The sequence below is a fragment of the Syzygium oleosum genome, unplaced genomic scaffold, assembly GCF_021117445.2.
Source record: "Syzygium oleosum isolate NSW1041296 unplaced genomic scaffold, Sole_v2.1 Sole_v2.41, whole genome shotgun sequence".
Lineage (NCBI taxonomy): Eukaryota > Viridiplantae > Streptophyta > Magnoliopsida > Myrtales > Myrtaceae > Syzygium > Syzygium oleosum.
This window is the reverse complement of record NW_026607525.1, coordinates 536,855-561,323: the sequence shown is the minus strand read 5'-3', so window position 1 is coordinate 561,323 and position 24,469 is coordinate 536,855. Positions and strand designations below refer to the sequence as shown.

The 24,469-nt window shown below is 40.9% G+C and overlaps 2 protein-coding genes and 1 pseudogene across 2 annotated transcripts; all 3 read right to left on the bottom strand.

Annotated features, from left to right (window-relative positions):
- Positions 1-1,227: 1,227 nt before the first annotated feature.
- LOC130136030 (pentatricopeptide repeat-containing protein At4g32430, mitochondrial-like) lies at positions 1,228-4,073 on the bottom strand. The gene is made up of 2 exons (XM_056306004.1): positions 1,365-4,073; positions 1,228-1,283 (listed from the first exon to the last, which is right to left on the bottom strand). The coding sequence occupies exon 1, from the start codon at positions 4,008-4,010 to the stop codon at positions 1,680-1,682; it is 2,331 nt and encodes a 776-aa protein (XP_056161979.1). The 5' UTR covers positions 4,011-4,073; the 3' UTR covers positions 1,228-1,283; positions 1,365-1,679.
- A 564-nt stretch (positions 4,074-4,637) lies between these two features.
- Positions 4,638-6,230, bottom strand: LOC130136039 (pentatricopeptide repeat-containing protein At5g66520-like). Its single transcript, XM_056306016.1, has one exon. The coding sequence runs from the start codon at positions 6,228-6,230 to the stop codon at positions 4,638-4,640; it is 1,593 nt and encodes a 530-aa protein (XP_056161991.1).
- A 14,688-nt stretch (positions 6,231-20,918) lies between these two features.
- Positions 20,919-22,627, bottom strand: LOC115669760 (pentatricopeptide repeat-containing protein At4g32430, mitochondrial-like; annotated as a pseudogene).
- Between the last annotated feature and the right edge of the window lie 1,842 nt (positions 22,628-24,469).

Genomic DNA, 24,469 nt, shown 5'->3' with positions numbered 1-24,469 from the left:
AGATCGGCCGATGTTTACGCCAGCAATATTTGGCCAAAATTAGCCGGAATGATTAAAATGGCTTTATGCCAAAAGGTTTCGGATAAAATTGGCACAATTGAAAGGTTTAGGACTAAATTGTCCCAATGCAATAGATTTATAACTTTTCTAACATTTTTCCTCTTTCCTACATATATTGTTCGTATATTGTTGATTGTAAGACATTGAAAAGTAAAGTTATTGAGTAAAGACTAGCCTCGAGTATTTTCTCTCTCCCTCTTTCTTAAATATCCTAAAATATTTACAAAATAAGAACATCGATGATTGTGTAATATCGAACATTACATGAGGTATTTATTGGCTTTGCAAGAAGATTGTCTAAGGTTTACGCCCAAAAAAAATGATGATTGTCTAAGGCAACAAATCTTACAATGAAAATCCTAATTATCTCTAACATACTCCAATGTAAAGAAGTCCAATTGAAATTTGAAGAAAAGATCCAAAAAATGCTCGGTGGATGTGTCTTAGTGAAGACAATAGCAGTATGAGAATTGGTTCGGTAGGCTAGACGAACCGATTTGGTTTGCTAACGAGAGAAGACTGATTTGTGAAGGCTACATGATAATAGGCCGATGTGATTGTGGCAGATTAACTTTGAGTCTTGTGGTTGCTGACATGGCACTCTACGAGAAAAAAGGCGATGGCAAATGCTCATTTGAGTTTGACGTGACAAATATGCGTTTGAGTCTTAAAGGTGGCCATGAACATAGCGGTAACGTGAAAATTGGGTAATATGGTTGATTGTTTAGCACTCATGCATACATAGTGCACGAACCCTAATGCAATGACACATGGTGGCGCGTGGACCAACGGGACAAAATACAAGGATATGACTAGTTTAAGAGTCGTCGGCTAGGTGGACACAGACACTAGTTCGGCTGACGTTGGAACGATCATTGTGAAGAAAGACTCGATGATCGCTTCTTCCGACAACAAGAGCTTAATACCAAGATAAACATACGCAGAAGAGAGTCGTACGATTTTTGTGTGGTTTATAACGGAGAGTACATGTTATATTTTTTACTTTTGCAAGATGACGACTATCTAAGCTAACAAGACATTACAATATTAATTACAATCAATTAAGATCAATATATGTACAATGCTAAAGGATATAGAGAATTAAGAGAGATATGGAAAATCTCATTTGTATATTAACGAGAGAAACAGAAAATTAAGGGAGATGTGATGAATCTCTTAATCATATCTAACACTTTGGTCGAAAAATAGTGATTTAGTGTTTACTTTGCATGAAAACTTCCATGTCGTCATAAAAATAATGCCGAGCATTCCATTGCTCAAGCAATGAAAGTAATCGCGCGTACGCGTGCCCGAAGACTAGTGATCTCTAATGCCAAGTTTATGCCATCTCTAAGCAAGAAATCATTTCGGATCGACCCCTCAAGGAATGTGTCATGGTCTCAACTTCTGCAGGACATGGGAAACTGACGTTGAATTTTTCTTCGGCGAGCAAAGATACCGCAGTTCCTTACAAAATCTTGTTTCCTTCCACGTTTCTCGCCACACGAAGTCCCCAAGTAACTCAGACCCCCCATTGACATGAAGCAATGGCGCTACGTCTCTATCCCCCATCGTACAGTTCAATGAGAGATTACATGTGTGCATCGAGCGAGTTGAAATCACATTGCAAGCATCCTCTGAGTCTCTCTCTGTCTCTTTTGCTCTCTCAAGAACTGCATTTCCGATCCAAGGCACTCCACCATCCGAAATATATCCTCTGACCGAGGGTGGGACGTGTCGCCCGATGAGAATCCATGTGAGCGCAACGAACCATCGGGATCACCCACATCCGCCCAGCTGAATCCTATCTCCTTCCTCACTCCCCTCTCTCTCATCCCTTTCCTCACTCTTGCCGCCTCCTCCCACAGTCCCTTCTCGGCATACAAGTTTGACATCAACACGTAGGACCCCGATTCCGTGGGCTCCATGCCCGTCAGAGCATCCACGATCCTCTCTGCCATCTCGACGTTCCCGTGCACTCTACAAGACCCGAGCAAGCTCTGGAGCACAGACAATCCCGGGCCTCCTGGAATGCGGCTAGCGAGCTCCTCTGCTTCGTTCAACCTCCCTGCACGGCCTAACATGTCCACCATGCATGAATAATGTTCGGGCGATGGTTCGATCAAGTACTCCTCAACCATCGAGTCGAAGATATCTTGGCCTATATCAACCGTTCCCTTTCTACCGCAAGCGGTTAACACCGAAAGGAACGTTATTTCGTCGGGCTTTATGCCTTCCTTCTCCATTTCCCTGAATAGTCTTATCACCGACTCACAATCTCCATGCCTTGCATAAGCAGAAATTATTGCTGTCCATGCAAATTGGCTCTTTACAGGAGTTCCGTGGAAAACCTTAAGAGACTCAGAAATGCTCCCACGCTTTGCATACATGTCGAGAAGAGCACCTGAAACAATCGGATCGGTGTCTAGTCCGAGTTTTGCCAGATGTGAATGGCATCTTTGGCCATGCCTCAAAGAAATAGCCTCTGCAGCTCCTATGGCACTCAGAACACTGCCGAATGTGTATGCATTAGGCTGTAGCTCTTTTGTCGCCGAAAAGAAAGTCTCGACTGCTTCCTGGCACTGTCCATTTTGGGTGAACCCAGATACCAAAGCATTCCAAGATATGATTTCTCTATAGTTGAGCTCTTCAAAAATCTTCAACGAATTTTCCATGGTTCCAAATTTTGCATACATTGTGATGAGGCTATTGGAAACATTCAACTCTGCGCAAAAACTAGTCCTTAAGCAGTATCCGTGAATCTTTTCACCTTCTTTGACCAAATTGTTATTTGTTATGAAATGCAGAAGTCCAACGAATGTAACATCATTTGGGTAAACCTCATCCACTCTCATCTGATTGAAAAGAGACACGGCATCTTCATCCGTGGAGATCATTGTAGTCCACGAGACAACATTTCGCTCGCTCATGTTCATGAATACCAATTTGGCATCCTCCGTGGCCTCAGACTTCAAATAATTAGAGATCAAAACATTACCAACTGAGACTTGCCTCTCATATCCAACTTTTATCGTCATGCCGTGAATCTGTCTCCCAAGCTCCCAATTTCTCTCATAGCCACAAGCCGAAACAGCGCTAGTAAATGAGACATGATCAAGTTTCATGCCTTCCCTCACCATTTCAATAAACAACTGTATCGCCTCCGCCCCATAACTTCCTTCTTTCGTGTAGCCCGATATCATCGCATTCCACGAAACTATATCCCTGCTGGGAATTTCATCAAACACCTTCCTGGCATGTTCCAGCATGTCCTGTCTCGAATACAAAGTTATAAGAGCGTTGCCCACAAAAACTTCAGTATCCAATCCAAATTTAATCGCTAGACCATGCAACTGCAGTCCGAACAGGAACCCTTCGTAATCCAAGCAAATAGCAAGCAAAGTAGTGCATGTCACCGCATCGAAACCAACCCCACTCGAATTCATCCTAACACCGAAACCCAACGCGTCTTCACCATCCGGGAAACCAGATAGAACGGTATTCCAAGAAACGGTGTCGGGCCGCTCCAAGTTCTCGAAGATGTACAGAGCTCGGTCAAAGTTCCCACCTTTAGCATAAGCATTCATCAGAGAGTTCGAAACCGTGGTGAACGAAACAAACCCAGAAGAGATGGCCAAGCCATGGACCTGGCGACATAGCCCGAGGTCTCCATTGCAGGCCTTGAGCGCCAGGGAGATGGTGGCTTCGTCGACGTCGCCGGGAAAGCCCAGCTGGAGCTGCTTCTTGAAGAGGGAGAGAGCTTGAGTCGGGTGGCTCTTGCGGATGGAATCGACCATCGAACGGTTGACGGAGAATGCATTATTGGAGCGAGGACTTTGGTCGAACGGTGGAGATGAAGGTGGTCTAGCCAAGAGAGATTGGTTTGAACGATACGAACGTGGGCTTGCTACTCTGTGGAGCGTCCTGGTTTTGAGATGGCGGGTGATCATGAAGGTGCAGGTTGGTGAGAGAGAATGGAGTGAAAGCTCTCGTCAATATGGAGGAACACAAACCAAAGCCCACCAACGTAGTATTCACACGATGGAGTAATGTACACGGTCCATGTCTTTTTATATGAATACTATGATCCGTTACATCGAGCAAATATCAGGTTCTCCTGAAGTGAATCTTTTTGGTACTTTCAGAAGTAATTATATTATGCTTCGAGAAACAAGAATATCTACCTAAATTCTTTTCCAATTAGATTAAGTCGAATCAAGATTAGAACTAAGCTCCTTTTAAACTTTAGTTTTTCGGTGGGGCCCTCCTTTAAAGCTGTAGCTGACAGCCTGAGATTTGAGAGTGAGTTTTCATGTCTCGCTAGATTAGGAGTCTCCCAGGTAAAAGAATGTCAAATTTATCAATGATTATGGGAGATCGTATTTAGGTTGATATTGATTTGATTAGGAAGACAAGAACCCATCAAAGATGCAATTCTTATGGATGAATGCAAAATTGATAACTCACCGAGCTTGATACAAGAATCAAAATGTTACAGATCGAAAGAATGGCTAATCCTACCAAAACTCTCTGAAGTCCTAGCCCAAATCACTGTCCAGGAGAACATTTCAATTGATTTACAACTCCTCCAAGTTTACCATGCTGGAAACAGAATCAAGTACTTTACACATCTCCAGTGCCTGTGGATGACAAAAATCACTGGCACGGAACTCTTTAACGACGCCATTCACTTCGATCACGCTGCAACCGGGTAGCTTCTTCATTCGGGCGTCCGAGATCAACTTCCTTAAGTGATTAGCCTGATTCTCCCAACCAGCTTCTTTATAAATATTGTACGAGAGTACATGAGTCCCGCTATCAGTTATGCCCATATCAGTAAGCTTCTTCCAGATCCTATTCCCGAGTTCTACATTCCCATAAATGCGACACGCGTGTAGCAATGCTCCCCACACATTAGCATCCGCTCCTCCTAGTCCTCCGATCTTCTCCTCCATGAACTTTTCGGCTTCCTCCACCATACCCGACCTGGCCAAAAGGTCGACAACGCATGCGAAATGCTCCGACTTTGGCCTAATGCCATGGATGTTACCCATCTCTTCGAAAAGCTTAAGGCCTTCTTTAGTCATCTTGGCATGAGTACATGCCGTGAGAAGAGCAACAAACGTGGTCTCTGTGGGTTGAGTCCCATGTGCAATCATTTTCTTAAATAGCTCAAGAGACTTCACTACGTCTCCATTCAGAGCGACCCCGGCGATCATAGCGTTCCATGCTTCGGCGTCCTTATCAGAAATATTGTGAAAAACTGACAAAGCCAAATCCACAAGACCACATCTCGAGTACATATCGACCAGTGCCGTAGCTAATATGCGGTTCGAAATGAAATTCACCCGCTTAGCGTATGAATGCACCCATAACCCTTGAGTAACAGCACCGAGATGTGCACAAGCAGTGAGTACACTAACGAGAACAGATTCATTAGGTTCAAAACCCACTTCTTGCATCTGCCTGAATAAAGAGAGAACCTCCTTGAAGTCGCTGACTCGAGAGTAAGCTGCCATCATGGCGCTCCAGGATATAACATTTCTCTCAGGCATTTCGTCGAACAAGAGCCTCGCATTCTCCAAGTTCCCCGCTTTCCCATAACCATCGACCAGTGCAGTCCATGTGACCACATCCCTCACAGTACTTCCATCAAACAGCTTCCGCGCACTCTCCAAATCGCATACCGACGAATAAAACTCGATCAACGCGCTAACCACAAAAGGGTCGGCACGATACCCGAGCTTAACGACATGTGCATGGACCAGCAAACCAATAGCTTTCGAATCGGGACCCATAAAGACGCAAGCTTTGATCAGTGGCGGGTAAGTATAGTTATTGCCCTCGACCCCAGAATGCAACATATCCGAGTACAACGACACCGCCGTAACAGGGGACCCGGATTGCACGTGACCTCTGATCATGGTGTTGTACATGAAGGTGCTGCGGCAACGGAGATGCTCGAAAACGGAGCAGGCGTAAGAGAAGAAAGAAGGGTCGCCGGAAGTCGCGGCGGCGGAGAGCAGAGGTCCGATGGCGGATGGGTTTCCGGGGAGGTGGAGCTTGAGGACGTGGGCGTGGAGTTGCTTGAGTTGGCTCAGAGCTGTGCATGCTCTCGCCAGGGAAAGGAGGGTGGTGGTTTGGCTGGCCGTGATGGCCTTCTGGGTCATTGGCAATGGTCCGTCTGGTTCATCTTCTTGGTGTCACTCCACTCCAACGAAAGAAGACCATGTTTTCTCTTCGCACCAACGTGGTGAACTTCTTAGGTGGACCAAATCCCCGGCGTCATTGAATGTTATGGCTTGACTTGAGAAGGGCTATAGAATTGTCTAGCTCGCTTTAGTATAAAAAATTTTCTTCTATTTATTTAAATATCAAATTAATATAAAAATGATCACTTAAATGTCTCCGACTATAAATTTAGACAAGAAAATATAATTAAAAATTTTATGTGAGGTGGCATTTTAAAAAAAAATCAATCCACAGGGACAGAACCTTGTGTAAAACAACGTCGTTCCTTCAAAATTCCTTTTACATCTTTGTCATCTTCTCCACTTTCACCATCCTCAACACCGCCGCCCATGGAGCCACCAAGCACCACACCCTGCACAGCCACCTCCTCTACTACTTCGATGAGTTCACCAACCGCCGCAAGAGCTTCGCCGTCGACCCATCCATCTCCCTCGAGAAATCCCGGCCTCCGCGACAATACATTGCCCTCCAAGCCTTGAAGCATGCCATCATCTCCGACCCCAACAACTTCACCACCAGCTAGGTCGGCTCTTCCGTTTGAAATTTTACATCAGCACCCACCGTTGCTTTCTTTCCGTTACCGGTCATCGGAGTCACAGGATTTGCGACTGAGAGAACCATAATAGAGAGCCCCAAAAAATGCACCACCGACCTCACTAAAAAAAATCCTCTCTCGAGGAGTTTGAGAAGTTTTATCATTGGTAATCCTTGTCCATCACTTTCTGAACATCATAGCCATCGCCGATCGAGCTGTTCACTGCCTCATAGTCTCGATCGCTCCTCTATTCTGTTCTATTTTTCAAATTAGAGCGACCGAGGTGCTTTGTGTTTGCTCGATCCTTCTTTGCCGGCGCCGATCATCATCTTTTACGCCTCTAGGACATCAGCTCTCTAGTTTGATCACCGTTTGTGACCAACAATCGCACCTTCAAGGCCATATCCACCACCACACGTAAGTCATCTGTTTTGCCCTACTTCTCGGCCAAGGACCATGAAGTGCCTCAAACTCGTTCATTACTCCCTCGTTAGCTTCGATCTCCGTCATCCACACTCCTAGGAGCTTCTATAACCAACTTGATGACCAACCACGACTAGGATTTGCTTACTTGACAAGGTAATACTTCGCCCTCAATTTTGATAAGCAAGAGACTGAGACGACGTCGAGGGAGACAAATCGAAAAGGTTATACTTCGCCCTCAAGCTCGTTCATTCCATCTGCATCAGGGGCCAAATCAAACAGGTTCGGATTTGGGGTTGTGGTCGATTAAGGGTTTTTCAATTTGGGAATTTCCTTGCAAATTGCAATTTAGGGTTTAAATTTTTGGGCAAAACACATAGATGACATTATTTTGGGCTATATATGCTGATTGAACATGTCGGTGAGCCATGCCAAATAGAGAAAGTAATAAAAAAATGGTCACGTAGATTTCCGGTGACGATGGCACTTAAGTGATTTTTTTAAAGTGACACTTAAGTAACACAATCTTTGAGCTGGCAGGTTTTTAATGGGCTGATGACGTGGTATCCCATCTCCACCAAATATTTTTCAAGAATAAGACTTTATCAAATAGGTCAGTTCGGTTCAAGCTACTTTGCCTCTTCGGACGTCTCATATTTTGTTCTATTCTTATTCTCTTTTATTTGCTAGTTAATGAGGAAATTTGACTGAATTTTTACATCTAACAGTTCTCTCCTTTTTAAATTGACACAGTTCTTAATAAATGGAAATTGATAGATTCTATTTTTGAAAAGATTCAGAAACTCCTTGTGCCTATAGGTTTCGACAAAATGAGTATTGCTAAAAATTACTTGATAAATGCTTTTTTTTTTTGCTAAATTACTTGATAAATGCTTGCTAACTATATCCAGACGTATTTTTTGACCAGTGAGATCTAGGGTCAAATTCTTTTTGGATAAAAAATTAAGTAGGGTACCTATAATCACATTATTATTCGCGGGTAGCGATGACTCGAAATTTGACAATAAGACCAGTTGCAGTAACATCTCTAATAATAGCCGTGACACAGCAATTGTTGCCACTAATCATATAGTTTGCTGTAGTAAGTCATTTATAATCATTATATGCACAATAAATGATTTTATCTATTCCAGCATGCCTCTTTTTATATTAAAGTCTATCAATACTAATCTTGACTGCCGTTAATTGCGATCTCACTCTCAATCTCAAGAAAGGAAAAGAAAATGTGAAATACGAATCGGAAAAGGGAGTTGATAAAATTAAAATAGATGGTTTTTATCTATCACGAGAGAAAGGGAACGAAAATAAAAATCACTAATTTACAAATAATAAAGTGTGGAATAGAAAATTGATAGCTTTGTTATTTGAATCGCTCAAGATAGCTTTGTCATCTTAATTTTTTATCCCCTGCAATAACCCCCCGGACCTCCAAAACTAATGACATAGCCACTTCGAATTTGTTTCATATGGTGATGGTTCACCAAACCATAAACATTGGATCTATCCACCCACTCCCTCGTGTTATGCGAAGGAGGTAGGGATTTGCCATCCGATCGAACCCAATGGAGTCGTCGAAAGATGGCGGCATGCCTCAAATTATCATCAGGCATGTGACCACTTCCCATTGGGGGACAGATCCCATCGCTTCCAGCTGAGCCAATTCCACCCCAAGCTATGTATTGTGAACCATCGCGCAAATATGAAAATAGTTCCTTTGGCCAGTAGCCTACTTTAAACTTTGCCTTGAGCACAACCAACCACCAATTCCCAGTATTTCGATCCTGATTATAAAGAGCTATTGATAATAAGTGCTAATGGAAAAAATTGCAAAAATTATCTAACATGGATGCAATGATGGATTATATGTTTATATGGATAACTTACAGTAGGGTAGAATGATAGCGAAAAATTTTAATTTTAAGAACAAAACTATTAGTAGCTAATATATTTTAGCAAAAAATCATTACCTTAAGTACCATGAAAAAGATCAAACATACCTGTTCGATATCAATTGCAACCTCATATAGATCTCCACCATAAGTAGAAGTAGGTTTTAATATAAAACCGGGGGTTACTACCCTACTCACTTGGACGAAACCCGGACATAGTGCATTATAGCACCCATTGCGATAGCCATCACCTTATGAGGACAACGCTTTAGTCAATGAGATTCAGATAATCTTCAATTTCTAGTTTGGATTTCGAAAATAAGGGAAAAATGCTTTAATTAAGAATAAACGATCATTCACAGCTCACCTGTCCAATATGTGAACAACCGAGAAATGGTATCGCCAAATAACCGTGGAGCAACCTAGAAAAATAAGAGATTTTTCTCTCAAATCATTTTACCATATATTAAACTTATTATGTCCAAAAAAAATTATGGCATTAACTTACTTAAAAAATCACTTACCATCCAACCAGCTATGATCATGCTAACATTCTCCGAGGCACCGGATACAATCCACACATGATGTGAAGTAAATTGATCAGGAGCAGTAGTTAGATTGTAGACCGTCACATGTCCACCTCCTCCATATTTAATATTTTCTACCATGAGGTCTGTTAGAGAAACCACCTACAAATGATAATTTGTAAGTTAAACCACCTAGAAATGATAAATAATCTCATATTCACCTATGCCTACCGATCTTACTTTAAAAGTTGTATTGATTTTCTTTTACTACACAAATCATGGAAAGAATAGATCTTGAGATTGTACTAAGTGGACATTTGATATGTGGTCTCATAAAATTCAGAGACACATAACCTCATTAGTAGATTGGAAAAGAAAAAATCACTGATGTTATTGTATATGTGTAGATATGCATATGAGCATGGGAGAGAGCGATAGTACATGTTGATTTGGAGAATGAGGACTTTGCCCCATTGCCGCGACAGATGGTATCTTGGGCAGGGACCTTGCGCTCACCAAATCTTCTTTTGTTACTCGACGAATGGGTACCGTTCCAATGGGGCAAAGCTCTCTCAACCCAGATCTTACCGATTTTGCAATCGGAGAAGTTTTGCGCAAGCTCACGTGTAGATTCGGCTCTTTCTACAAGAAGAAAAAACTGATCATAGAAGTATCAAGTAGACCATTTAACCTAAATTATTCAACATCGGTCCACATATTCATCAGTTGATTTGAGAGAAAATGATCAATTTTTACCTGAACTTTATGATTCTTCAGTAGGGGATGATCAAGTGCTGGTTGCTTGTTGATATCAACACAGTCAATTGTGTCTCCTTCTTTAGTCTTGATAAAATCAAACAGAGTTAATCAATCGCAGAGTAACAATCGTATTTCGAAGATTAACCGGGTAAATTGCAATACCTACGTGAAATTTAAATGGGATTATTGCAAAAAAATAGGGGGTTGAAGGAAAATTACCGTAAAAGTCTTGATGGATGGCTTGTTCATTATTCTAACCTGGCTTTCCAAATCTAAATCATCCTCGTCGGAAATATTTGCCATCTCACGTGGAGAAAGACTGAAAAATAGGAGCAGCAACAGCACAAGTTCCAGATTCAGGTTCATGGTGATGAAAAGAAGCACAAAGCGAGGCCCTCTTCTTCAATCAATATTATTTGAGTTTGAGCACTGCAATGAGAAAATCTTTATTCTGCAAAATGAATATTATATACCGTGGGGTGTGAGAGGGATACACTTACTAAAACACCCATTTATTCTCCGTCTTCAACAAAAAAAATGTATTTAGTCAAAATGTTTTTGAAGATTTGATCTATTTGACAAAGTGATTTTTTATTTTAATACAATAGTGAATTATTTAACTTACAAAGCAAAATAAAATTATTCAAGCAAGTGTGGAAATTGGTACAAATTTAAGGAGTCGTGAATTGATTTGTTAGAGATTCAGTTTAAGTTTGATTTACGATTTTGTCCCTCTATTAACGTTAAGCCATTGTAATTTCACCATGGGCTTTTTGATGGAACTTAGTAGGAAAAGTTCTATGAGTTTTTTTATTATATACTCGCAAATGGGCAAGAAACTGACATTTAAAAGATGGTCAAAGATAATAGTTTTTGATTCCAAACATAGTAAAAGATAAATGTTTAAAAGACTAAAAGTTTCCTTTGAATAATGCATGTTTGCCACATGTCTCATTCTTTAATGATCATATCACGCATACTTATTGCAGCCAACGGTATACTCGACGAGAAAATATACATATCAACTTCAAAACAACAAATTTATTCATTAAAAAGAAAGACATTTAAGGTGTGACTAGAATTAGAGCATGCTAAAGTTTTTCCGTAAATTAATGCAAACTCCTTCCACGTTCATTACATGCATAACTAGTTCTAAGGCCTATCTATTGTCCATGACTAAAGTGTTATGTAATAAAGGTTACAAATTCAAAATGCAATGAAATTAACAAATATATATGAAACTGAAATTGAAAGAAGAAACCAGAGAAATGTTATATGCTACACAAGATACCTTTAGGTAGGGATTTATCGAAAAGAAACTTCTTGGGGGAGGCCAGGTAAGCCAACAATATATAATGAAGAACTTTTCTTTAATCCAAATAAATAAAAATTTCAAGTATTTAGAGAAAAAAAAACTTTTAATGGTTTGATATATTTGAGAAAGTAAATTTTAATTTTTGTGAAGGGACAGATTATTTAACTTACAAAGAAAAATAAAAGTATCCAAGTGAGTTTGGAAAGTGCTAGAAATTTAAGAAATCTAGAGATTCGGTCTATGTTTGAATTATGATTTTATCCCTTTATTAACATTATGCCATTATTGTACTATATAAATGAGCACACGCGTCACATGTGTGCAAGAAACTGACATTTGAAAGATGGTCAATGGTAAATGTTTTTTAATGCAAGCATGGTAAATGATAAATGTTTAAGAGACTAAAACTTGTCTTTGATTAATGCATGTTTGCCACTTGTCCCTTATGGTCATGCATGCGTAATTATTGCCATAGCCAACATTATTCTCGACAACTAAATATGCATATAAACTTCAAAAACAACAGATTTATTCATTAAAGAGATAGGTAGTAGAGCATCGAGATGCTAAATTTTTTTCCGTAAAGTAATGCATGGTTGCCATTTTGAAAAGAGTACATGACATTTGTTTGCAAACTCCTTCCACGTTCATCACATGCATAACCAAGGCCTATCTATATTGTCCAAGACTAAAGTGTTATGCAATAAAGGTTACAAATTCAAATTGCAAATGAAACTAAAAAAAAATAGAGAAACTGAAATTGAAAGAAGAAGGTAGAGAAAAGTTATATACGACACAAGGTACTTCTAGGTATAAATGGATCCAAAAGAAACTTCTTGGGGCGGCCGGGTTGACCAACGATATATAATGAAAAACTTTTCTTTATTATAAATGAATATAAAATTCAAGTATTTAGATAAAAAGTTTTTAAAGAATCGATCTATTTGAGAAAGTGAATTCTAATTTATATGAAATGACAGATTATTTAACTAAAAAAAAACGTTAGATATTTAGTTTACGTTTGAACTACGATTTTATCCCTCTATTAACGTCATGCCATTATAATTTCACCATAGACTTTTGGTGGAACTTATTAGGAAAGTTTTTCGAGTTTATTTTACTATATAGTAGCAAATGAACGTACACGTTACATGCGTGCAAGAAATGACATTTGAAAGATGGTTAAAGATAAATGTTTTAATTACAATCATTAAAAACTTTTTCTCTAAAAGTTTAAGAGACTAAATATTATCTTTGAATGATGCATGCTTGCCACTATTAAATGCATGTTTTCCACTTGTCTCATTCTTCCATGGTCATATCATGCATAATTATTGCCGCAACCAAGGTTATTCTTAACGATCGGGTATACATATGAACCTCATGACGACAACTTTATTTATTAAAAAGAAATGCAGTTGAGGTATGACTAGAAATTATAACATCCAGATGCTAAAACTTTTCCCTAAAATAATGCATGGTTGCCATTTTAAAAAGAGTACATGCTAGACATTTGTTTGCAAACCCCTCTTTTACGATCATCATATGCATAACTATTTCTAAGGCCTATCTATTGTCCAAGACTAAAGTGTTATGTAATGAAGGTTACAAATTCAAAATGCAAATGAAATTAATAGAAAAACAATAGAGATATTGAAAATTGAAAGAAGAATAAATGACGGAAGGTACATCCAGGTAGCAATGGATTCAAAAGGAACTTCTCGGGACCGCTGGGTTGGCCAACAACATATAATGTGGAAATTTTATGTAATCCAAATGAATATAAATTTCAAGTATTTAGAGAAAGAGCTTTTAAATATTTTGATCCATTTGAGAAAATGAATTTTGATTTTTATGTGAGACAACAGATTATCTAACTTACAAAGAAAAAGAAAAATATTCAAGTTTGGAAAGAGCTAGAAATTTTAGGAATCATGAAAGTAAGAGATTCAGTTTACGTTTGAATTGTGATATTGTCCCTCTATTAACGTAATGCCATCATAATTTCACCATAGGCTTTCGATGGAGCTTATGGGGAAAAGCTCTTTGAATTTATATTAATTCTTTTGAAATTTTTTAATTTTTTAATTTTTTTTTCTTTTTCTTCTTCCATGTACGGCGAAGGTCGTGAGGCCCTCGCCGACCCTTGCTAGACTTGGAAGAAAACAAAAGAAAGAAAGAAAGACAAAATAAAAGAAAAAAAGAAGAAAAAATAACTAAAAATTCAAAAAAAAATATTATTAAAAATTGTTTACGTTAGCCCCAGCCTTCCTATGCGGCACTACCAGCATCCACGATAGTGATTTCCGATTGAAATTGGTCGGATGGACTCAATTGGCAAACTATGAAAAGGTTTATGACTTAATTGGTAAATTTTTTAGGGTCGAATCAATTGGCAAAATTGAAAGGATCTTTTTCGGATCTTTTCGTCCTGTTTTTGTTTTTGTTTTTGAAATTTTCTATTTAATTTTATGACTGAACTGAGAAAAGTGCAATATTAATTTAGGACTTTTTGGACAATTTTCCTATTAGATGAGTCCCAACTCCTTGACAGTCAAATCTTAGTAACGGAGGAAGCAACATAATATGCTTTGGTGGCTAGCTCTAATAAGCCACCGGATGAAAAATGGAGCTACTAAGTTTGAACTATCAAGGTTTGGGCACTCCCTTGACAATCCAGAATCTTAGAGCCTTCGTTGCTCAAAAGAAGCGCAACTTACTTTTTCTGGTGGAAACTAAGAATCATGGAGCAATTGCAAAAAGAGTAAAGAAGCGTCTCAGTTTTTAGAATCACTTTGTTGTTAATCTAGCGAATTGGAGGTGGGTTAGCTATCCTGTGGGATGATTAGGTAAAATTGATATATAGAGTTTGCTTCAGCAGATTTTATGGACTTAATTTGTAATTTCAGGAAGATAAAAAGTGGATGAGAGTTACATTAGTGCATGCCCCTAATGATTATCAAGAGAGATCCCTTCTATCAATCTTCACTAGATAAGCTTTCTTAATTCCCTTCCTTATGTTTGTTTGGAAGATTTTAACGAAATACTTTACTACTTGGAGAAAGAAGGGAAGAGAAAAGCAAAACACTATCATCTAATGGCTTTAGGAGATTTTTGAACTCTTGTGTATTAATGGACATTGGATGCAAGGGAAGTGCCTTTACTTGATTAAACAATAGAGAAGGGGAAGACTTTGTAAAGAAGAAATTAGATAGGGTGTTGAGCAATGTGGAACAGAGGGGAGAAGGATACTAGAAGAGCCAAAAGTTACGTATGACGCTCACTTTAGTGCCAAAAATTTTCATCGACTCACTTAAGTGCCAAATCAAAGAAAAAACGATCACTTAAGTGCTTCCGGCGAGAAATTACGTCGCTTTTATAATTCAAAATTTTATTTGAGGTAGCATTTTCTCGTAAAAACCAGTCTACGTGGATAAATAATTGTGTAAAAGGATGTCGTTCCTCCGAAATTCATTTTACATCTTCTTCGCCTTCTTCTCCTCCTTCACCATCCTGTCCACCACCGCCCATGGAGCCACCACCCACCACACCCAGCATTGCCACCTCCTCCGCTACCTCGACGAGTTTGGCAACCGCAGAGAGAGCATTGCCGTCTACCCATCCATCTACTTCGAGGACCCCTGCCTCCACAATGCCTACATCACTCTCCAAGCCTTGAAGTAGGGCATCATCTCCAACCCCAACAACTTCACTGCCAACTGGGTCGGTCCCTTTGTCACGCCCCGAACCCTACGGTGCGCACGCGACAACCCAACCGAGGTCGATTCGAGTGCGACGTCCCAGGACGCGTCGCCGACCCAACGCCCAACACAGAGATCAAGCACATGCGGAAACAATATAAACGCCTGTACGATTAAACACACATGACCAAGGATAACACATACTACGACAACATTAAAAATATACACTTGCATTAATATTGGGAAACATATACACTATCCATATACAGCATGAGCCCAAAAATCAAAAGCGGGTCTATGGCCACTACTGACAAAAAGGGGTAAGTGGCCCAGGCAGTCAGGGGTACTAGAACTAGGTGGGGCTCCGGTCAAAAAAGTACTGGCCCGACCTAACTAGGATCTAAGGTCTACTCTAGGGCTCCTAGTTTGAGTTAGAACTCGACGAGTCGGAAGAACTCTCGAATGACTCCGGTTCAGACTCCATAGACTCCAACTCGGTATCGATCTCGAATGACTCTTCGTCTGAACCGTCCTCCTCATGTGCGGCCTCCAGCTCGAGGTCCTACTCCATCGGCTCTGGTTCATCCTCCGAATCCATCGGTTTCGGGCCTGGGTCCCCATCCTCCGGCTCCTCCTCCATTTGCTCTGGTTCGTCCATCTCCCAAACTTCTGGCCCGTGCTCTAAGTCAGCACTAGAGCTCTCCTTGGACGCATGGTCAGGGCTCGCCAAGTCCCCATCGGGACACTGAGGGTCAACATCCCCTGACTCACTAAACGGGACCTCAAAAGATCGAAGCGGTCCGTAAGTCCCTGTGAGATCCCTGATACACCACCCTATGTACATGTGGGACTGGTCAAGTTGCTCACCCGCATCAACCCAAACTGTAGTCAGATATCTAACATATGTATCCCCGTTCCCTACGGGGTACTCCGTCTCCTCCCGGTCTATCTGGTAAGGGATCCCAAAACGAATAGGTACTGCAGACATTTCAAGGCCGGGGGTCTGAAAAGTTAGATTTATACAACAGTGAGAATAAATCTCAACGAGTAGGCCCCCTAAATCTAAGCTAGGCTAACATGCATTTCCTGACGAGCACTAAACAACACATAATCCAAAACATAAATGACTTAGGCCCTCGGGCCCAAATCCAATATTTAAGTGACCCTGCAGGTTAGGCACTTTATAAATTCACAATAATAGCACAGAACCCAATCGTGGCACGTACATAACATCACTTGGTCACAACGCATGTCAGGCATATGCTCATGCTCATGTTCATACTCGTGCTCATATCTCATCAATGCACTTTCGCACACTTGCACTCTTGCACACTTGTAATTTACCAATTCTCCTCCGACCCGCGTAAAACACATCAGGTCTATCACTTCGAGATCGATTTCTGGCCCGCGTAAAACACATCAGGCTCATGACACAAAACCCGCGTAAAACGCATTAGGTTGGTCATCTTCCGGTAGTCCGGGCATCGTCCCGCGTAACACGCCTCAGGACGGGTTCAATACCCCGTGTAAAACGCATCAGGGCTTTATGTGATCACACATTTACATACACCATTTATTATCTGAACCCCGCGTAAAACGCATCAGGGCAATTAGGTGATCACATGCTCATGCCTTTCGTGTGCACACGCATAATGTACATGATATGCCAATACTCAGTATGCACGCACAAGGCCACAATATCCACACTTGGCATTCGTGAAATTCACACGGGGCACTCAATATGAATTGGCTATTTATTCCCATAATGTCGCAACAAGCTCAATAGACCAATCAGACCAAATCAATCGCAACAAATAATTTGGCACCCCAATTTCACGCAATTAAAACACCAAAACTACACATGCCGATAGTTTACCAAGCAATTCACGAATTGGCCATGCCAAGCACATCATAAGGCATTACACAACCACAATCAAGCCCTACTTAATTCAGCCTCCTCATGGGCCGATCACAATTCCTTTGGCGATTCGCCCTAAAATCTCGATTAACCGATTATGGCCCGAATCAATCCAATACCAAATCAGCCATGAACAGTCCACCCTAGGCCATTAAATTATCTCTAAATCATCACATTAGGCCACAAGAATCACCGTGAAAACAGCCACTACTCGGTTCACAAATTACACCCACCAATTTTACATTTTCGCCCCGAATCACGGCGCCTACGGTCAGCCACCACACAGCACGATATGGGCCACTAAACCTTAATTAAATCATCACACTAAGCTCTCAAATTAGTCACAATATCAGACCCTAACATCCTCCACAAATTAACCCCTAAATTACCCTAATTAACCCCTAAAACTCATCTAGAAATGTACATTAGCCTAATTAGGGTTTAGGGTTGTACTCACTTGGATTCCTAAGCTCTCAATTGAGCTGAATAGGTGGGGAAAATGGGCGGGCTGAGCTGAGGCACGACGGCTCCTCGGTGGCGCAAGCGACGGCGGCTCCTCGGCGGCGGTTCAATCGGCGGAGAGGGGAGGTGATGGTGCTAGACAGAGGCGCAATTAGAGGGGGAGAGAGAGAGAGAGAGAGAGAGAGAGAGAGAGAGAGAGAGAGAGAGAGAGAGAGAGAGAGAGAGAGAGAGAGAGAGAGAGAGAGAGAGAGAGAGAGAGAGAGAGAGAGAGAGAGAGAAAGATGGTTGGGTTGGTGGTGATGGAAGGCGGGGTGGTGGTGGTCGGCGGTGGCCCCGGCTCCGGCGAGCCTCACGCGGCCGAGGGGGGGAGAGAGGGAGAGCTCGCGGGAGAGGGAGAGAGGAGGGGAGTGGCCGGAGGTGATGGGAGGAAATGAGGGGGAGAGAGAGAGACTAGAGAGGGATATACACATTGCTAGCTAGTGGGGTGGTTGAACTACTAATGCACAAAAGACCATCATGCCCCTAATCCAAGGGTTGAGGTTGATCCAAGTCCAATAATGGAGGAGCAATCTTGTCCATAATATTCTGAATTATTGGGGCTGATTAGACCATAAATTAAACCCCAAATATCCACCCATTAATCTCAAAATTCGGAACACTATAATTAGGCCTAGTGGCAAAATTGTAATTTTCCAATCCCGGGTCGAATTTCCAATTTTCGACTCTATCGAACCCAAATATAATTGGCCACACAAAAATGACGTCATCCTTGCAAAATAGTCGCGTACGCCCATGAAATTCGACACCGAAGTCCGGACTCAATTCCACGATCGATTTCGCTCAATTTGCGATTTTAGCGTCTCTTACTAACGGGCGGCTGTTTAGGGGTTATGCGTATCGACCTAGGGTTACTCGAGTCGCGACGGTCTCGATTTCCCAGAGAACACGAGGATTTATCACTAGTTCCAGGGGTCGCGATCGTTCGGAATAAGTTCGGGACCGTTCGCCACATGTACTCTCGGTCGTGCGGAATCACCCGCAATCCGATCGTACATCGTTGGCCAAATCGAATCCGTCACACTCCTTGGATCGGCCCACATTGGTACAAAATAATCACTCGTTGCTTCTCGGAATCGGACTCAATTCACGATCGAGTTCTTGGATCCATGTACCGTTTTTCCAGTTGGCCTTTCCCTATTGGTCAGTATCCCGAGAATGATCAGTTCCGGGCGAGACTTACCAAAACGAAATGAGAAATACATCAATTTCATTGATTGCGAAAGTGGATCGAATTCAGGACGTTACACCCTTTGTCTAAGATTTTTTAAAGTAACAGTTAAGTGATTTGAATAAAAAATTTTGGTATTAAAGTGAGCACGCCGTACATAACTTTTGACACTTTTAATGTCATTTTCCAATGTTTGTATAGAAATGCATAGAAAATTCTAAAATTTATCATTAAAGTACAATTGAGTTTTAAAACTTTTAAAAAGTGCAATTAAGTCTTAAAATGTATCAAATTGATGCAATCAAGTTATTCTGTTAACTCCGTTTAACTTGGCTAACAAAAAATGTTGACTTGACTTTGTTTATATTTTTTTATCTCACTTATGTGGCAATAACGTGACTAAAACATGAAACTCAAAACTAAAACGACATCATTTTAGTCCAAATATTATTTAATTTATATTAAAATAAGCAAACTTAAAAAAAACACACACACACACAAAAAAGGAATCTAAGTGAGGGTTGTTGGCCTTTGGCTAGGGCTCGGCGACCCCCGCAAACCATTCGCCCACATCGCCGGCCCTCCTCAACGATGGTGGGATGGCGGCGGCAAGGGCTTATCTGATTTTTTAATACAAATTTTATTTAATTTATATTAAAAATAGCAAACTTAAAAAAAGAAAAAAAAAAGAAAACGCAGTTTAGTCATGTCAGCGCCACAAAGGATAGAGAAAATAAAAAAACTAACGTCAACATTTTTCGTTAATCAAATTTGACGGAGTTAATGGAAGGATTTGATTGCATCAATTTGACAAGTTTTAGAATTTAATTGAACTTCGAAATTTTTAAGACTCAATTGTACGTTCGTGACAAATTTTTAAACTTCTAGTGCATTTATCTCATATTTTTATGTACACACAGCATTATTCTACACGTGAGAACCACGTGATGCAATAAATTGCATGTACTGCGTCTATATGTATCGAATGTAATTAATTAATTTGCCTATAAATGATATGAGCGTAGTGTTTGTGCTAAACTAAATCTGGACAATCGAAATTAATAGGTCCTATATAAATCCCATTAGGTTCGATCCATATTGAGTTTAATATATAATAGATCCATGGAATATTTGCTCACAACTAGGTCAATATATCGAATCACGATAACTTAATATTATAGGCTCGAACAGATCTCACGCGATTACACCCGATCTATTTATTCAAATCTAGACAAGAATATATCCCCATATAATGGATCTCAAGCAAGGACATTCATATCGGATTTGACTGATCTGCAACTTTTCACATAAACCACACGATAAATGGTTGTGATTATGGCAGAGTCATTCTTGGGAATTGAATCATATTGAAAAATATATCAATGCATCAAGCGGTTAGTAACTACTTACAGAAAAAAGGTAAATATGTACATGTAATGTAAGTAGTAGTTTTCTATATCATTAATAACTTATAACTAAAAAAGACTTTGCAATACAGCAGTTGGGACCTTCCTCCTTGATAGTGATCATGGGACGTAATTTCTTCATCATACTAATATGGTTATATGTGGGCAAAACAAGTACTTACCGAACAATTAGTAATTTTTCTCATTATTTGGCTGGTACTTTTATACTAAGAATAGTAAGTTCGAACTCTCTCTATGGCCGGCGGACAACTTGTCAAAATCGACAGTGATTTCTCACGTAAAAACATCTTACACCATTTCAATAACTAGTACTTTCTTCAATCAATCACCAATCTAATAGGAAAGAGTATTAACGATGATAGCTTAATAACATGACTAGTAAGCTTTCAAGACAAGAAATTAGTAATTGATACCATAAAAATTCAGCGACATTCACAAGTGTGCCTAGTGACCCTTCCTTGATAGAAAGGTAAAAATTGAAAAACTTTTCTTATAGCCACAATAACCTTCATTCCTTGCTAGATGGGAATGGCATCTTTGGCCATGCCTCAAAGAAATAGCCTCAGCAGCTCCTATGGCACTCAGTACACTGCCGAATGTGTATGCATTAGGCTGTAGCTCTTTTGTCGCCGAAAAGAAAGTCTCGACTGCTTCCTGGCACTGTCCATTTTGGGTGTACCCAGATATCAAAGCAATTCCAAGATATGATTTCTCTATAGTTGAGCTCTTCAAAAATCTTCAACGAATTTTCCATGGTTCCAAATTTTGCATACATTGTGATGAGGCTATTGGAAACATTCAACTCTGAGCAAAAACTAGTCCTTAAGCAGTATCCGTGAATCTCTTCGCCTTCTTTGACCAAATTGTTATTTGTTATGAAATGCAGAAGTCCAACGAATGTAACATCATTTGGGTAAACTTCATCCACTCTCATCTGATTGAAAAGAGACACGGCATCTTCATCCATGGAGATCATTGTAGTCCACGAGACAACATTTCGCTTGCTCATGTTCATGAATACCAATTTGGCATCCTCCACGGCCTCAGACTTCAAATAATTAGAGATCAAAACATTACCAACAGAGACTTGCTTCTCATATCCAACTTTTATCGTCAGGCCGTGAATTTGTCTCCCAAGCTCCCAATTTCTCTCATAGCCACAAGCCGAAACAGCGCTAGTAAATGAGACATGATCAAGCTTCATGCCTTCCCTCACCATTTCAATAAACAACCGTATCGCCTCCGCCCCATAACTTCCTTCTTTCGTGTAGCCCGATATCATCGCATTCCACGAAACCATATCCCTACTGGGAATTTCATCAAACACCTTCCTGGCATGTTCCAGCATGTCCTGTCTCGAATACAAAGTTATAAGAGCGTTGCCCACAAAAACTTCAGTATCCAATCCAAATTTAATCGCTAGACCATGCAACTGCAGTCCGAACAGGAACCCTTCGTAATCCAAGCAGATAGCAAGCAAAGTAGTGTATGTCACCGCATCGAAACCAACCCCACTCAAATTCATCCTAACACCGAAACTCAACGCATCCTCACTATCCCGGAAACCAGATAGAACGGTATTCCAAGAAACGGTGTCGGGCCGCTCCAAGTTCTCGAAAATGTACAGAGCTCGGTCAAAGTTCCCGCCTTTAGCATGAGCGTTCATCAGAGAGTTCGAAACCGTGGTGAACGAAACAAACCCAGAAGAGATGGCGAAGCCATGGACCTGGCGACAGAGCCCGAGGTCTCCATTGCAGGCCTTGAGCGCCAGGGAGATGGTGGCCTCGTCGACGTCGCCGGGAAAGCCCAGCTGGAGCTGCTTCTTGAAGAGGGAGAGAGCTTGAGTCGGGTGTCTCTTGCGGATGGAATCTACCATCGAACGGTTGATGGAGAATGCATTATTGGAGCGAGGACTTTGGTCGAACGATGGAGACGAAGGTGGTCTAGCGAAGAGAGATCGGTTTGAACGACACGAACGTGGGCTTGCTGCTCTGTGGAGTGTCCTGGTTTTGAGATGGCGGGTGATCATGAAGGTGCGGGTTGGTGAGAGAGAATGAAGTGAAAGCTCTCTTCAATATGGAGGAACACAAACCAAAGCCCACCAACGTAGTATTTTGTTGAATATCTAATTCGATCCTATCAACGATGCAAGAAAAGTAATGAAAATTCGCACAACACAAGAATTTACGTGGCTCAGTAGGGGAGATGTTCCGCCTACCTACGTCCACGGGGAGATGAGATCTGTTTCACTAATAACATAGAAAAGTGTACAGCCGCTCTTTCTCACTCCCTCCTTCTCTTTTTTTTTTAGAGACATGTTTCGCCCTAAATATATATAGCGAAACCCTACATGGCACAAATTACAAAATTGCCCACATAGCCTAAAATATTTAGCTTTTCCATATAACAGAATACAAGACATCATCCTCAACAATCTCCACCTTGGCTTGGATTCTGTAAAGCCACCTGTGAAAGAATATGAAATATAGATATCTTCATCCCCGTACCTCCATAAGAGGTACACTCCCGCACTTATTGAGTGCGTCCCTCACCTTCAACAGCGAGTTATATTAATTGAGCCCAAACAGGACCCAAACTTCTCAATAGTGACTGGCTTGGTAAAACAATCTGCAGGATTGCTATTCGTGTGAATCTTCCTCAAGTGAATGCTGCCATCTGACACAAGCTCCCTGATTTTGTGAAACTTCACATCTATATGCTTTGTTCTTGCATGAAACACTTGATTCTTGGCGAGATGTATGGCACTCTGACTGTCACAATGTAACACCGTACCTCTTTGCTCTAAACCCAACTCACGAACCAACCTAGTCAACCAGAGCCCTTCCTTAGCAGCTTCTATAATTGCCATGTACTCTGCCTCTGTAGTAGACAATGCAATTGTGGACTGGAGCATCGCCCTCCATGAGATAGGTCCACCAGCTAATGTAAAGACATATCCTGTAGTAGACCTCCTCCTGTCTAGGTCACCAGCAAAGTCTGAATCAACATATCCAGCTAGCTCCTTTGAACCTCCGTCGCGACTGAACATAATACCCAAGTCTGCAGTCCCGCTCAGATATCTAAAGATCCACTTGACTGCATTCCAATGCTCCTTCCCTGGATTACTCATGTATCTGCTAACAACACTGACTGCATGAGATAAATCTGGCCTGCTACACACCATAGCATACATGAGACTCCCAACTGTGCTAGCATAGGGAACTCGAGTCATCTTTTCAATCTCCTCATGCTTTGTGGGGCATTGTTGTTCAGATAACCTGAAGTGGCTAGCTAATGGTGTCCTCACTGATTTAGCCTTATTCATGTTGAAACGCTCAAGTACCTTTTCAACATACCTCTTTTGAGATACCCAGAGTTTACCTGCACTTCTATCTCTATGAATTTCCATACCAAGGATCCTCTTAGCAGCACCAAGATCCTTCATCTCAAACTCATTATTCAACAAGGACTTTAAAGAAACAATATTATGCATATCCTTAGCAGCAATGAGCATGTCATCAACATAAAGCATCAAAAGAATAATCGAATTATCATCTGACACTTTAAAATAAACACAGCAATCATACTCACTTCTCGAATAGCCAATTTGCACGATAAAAGAGTCAAAACGTTTGTACCACTGTCTTGGAGATTGCTTAAGGCCATAAAGTGATTTCTTAAGCAAACAAACGTGATCTTCCTTTCCTGACACTTTGAACCCGTCAGGTTGCTCCATGAAAATCTGTTCCTCCAAGTCTCCATGAAGAAACGCCGTCTTCACATCAAGTTGCTCCAGCTCAAAATCAAACATGGCTACCAAGGCAAGTAGAACCCGAATGGAAGTGTACTTTACTATTGGAGAGAATATTTCATTATAATCCACCCCTTCCTTCTGTGCATACCCTTTAGCTACAAGTCTAGCCTTGTACCTTACCTGCTCATTCTCAGACAC

What these genes read in the sequence shown, in the direction of transcription:
- LOC130136039 (XM_056306016.1), bottom strand. Translation starts at nt 6,230, where the DNA reads ATGACCCAGAAGGCCATCACGGCCAGCCAAACCACCACCCTCCTTTCC.
- LOC130136030 (XM_056306004.1), bottom strand. Translation starts at nt 4,010, where the DNA reads ATGATCACCCGCCATCTCAAAACCAGGACGCTCCACAGAGTAGCAAGC.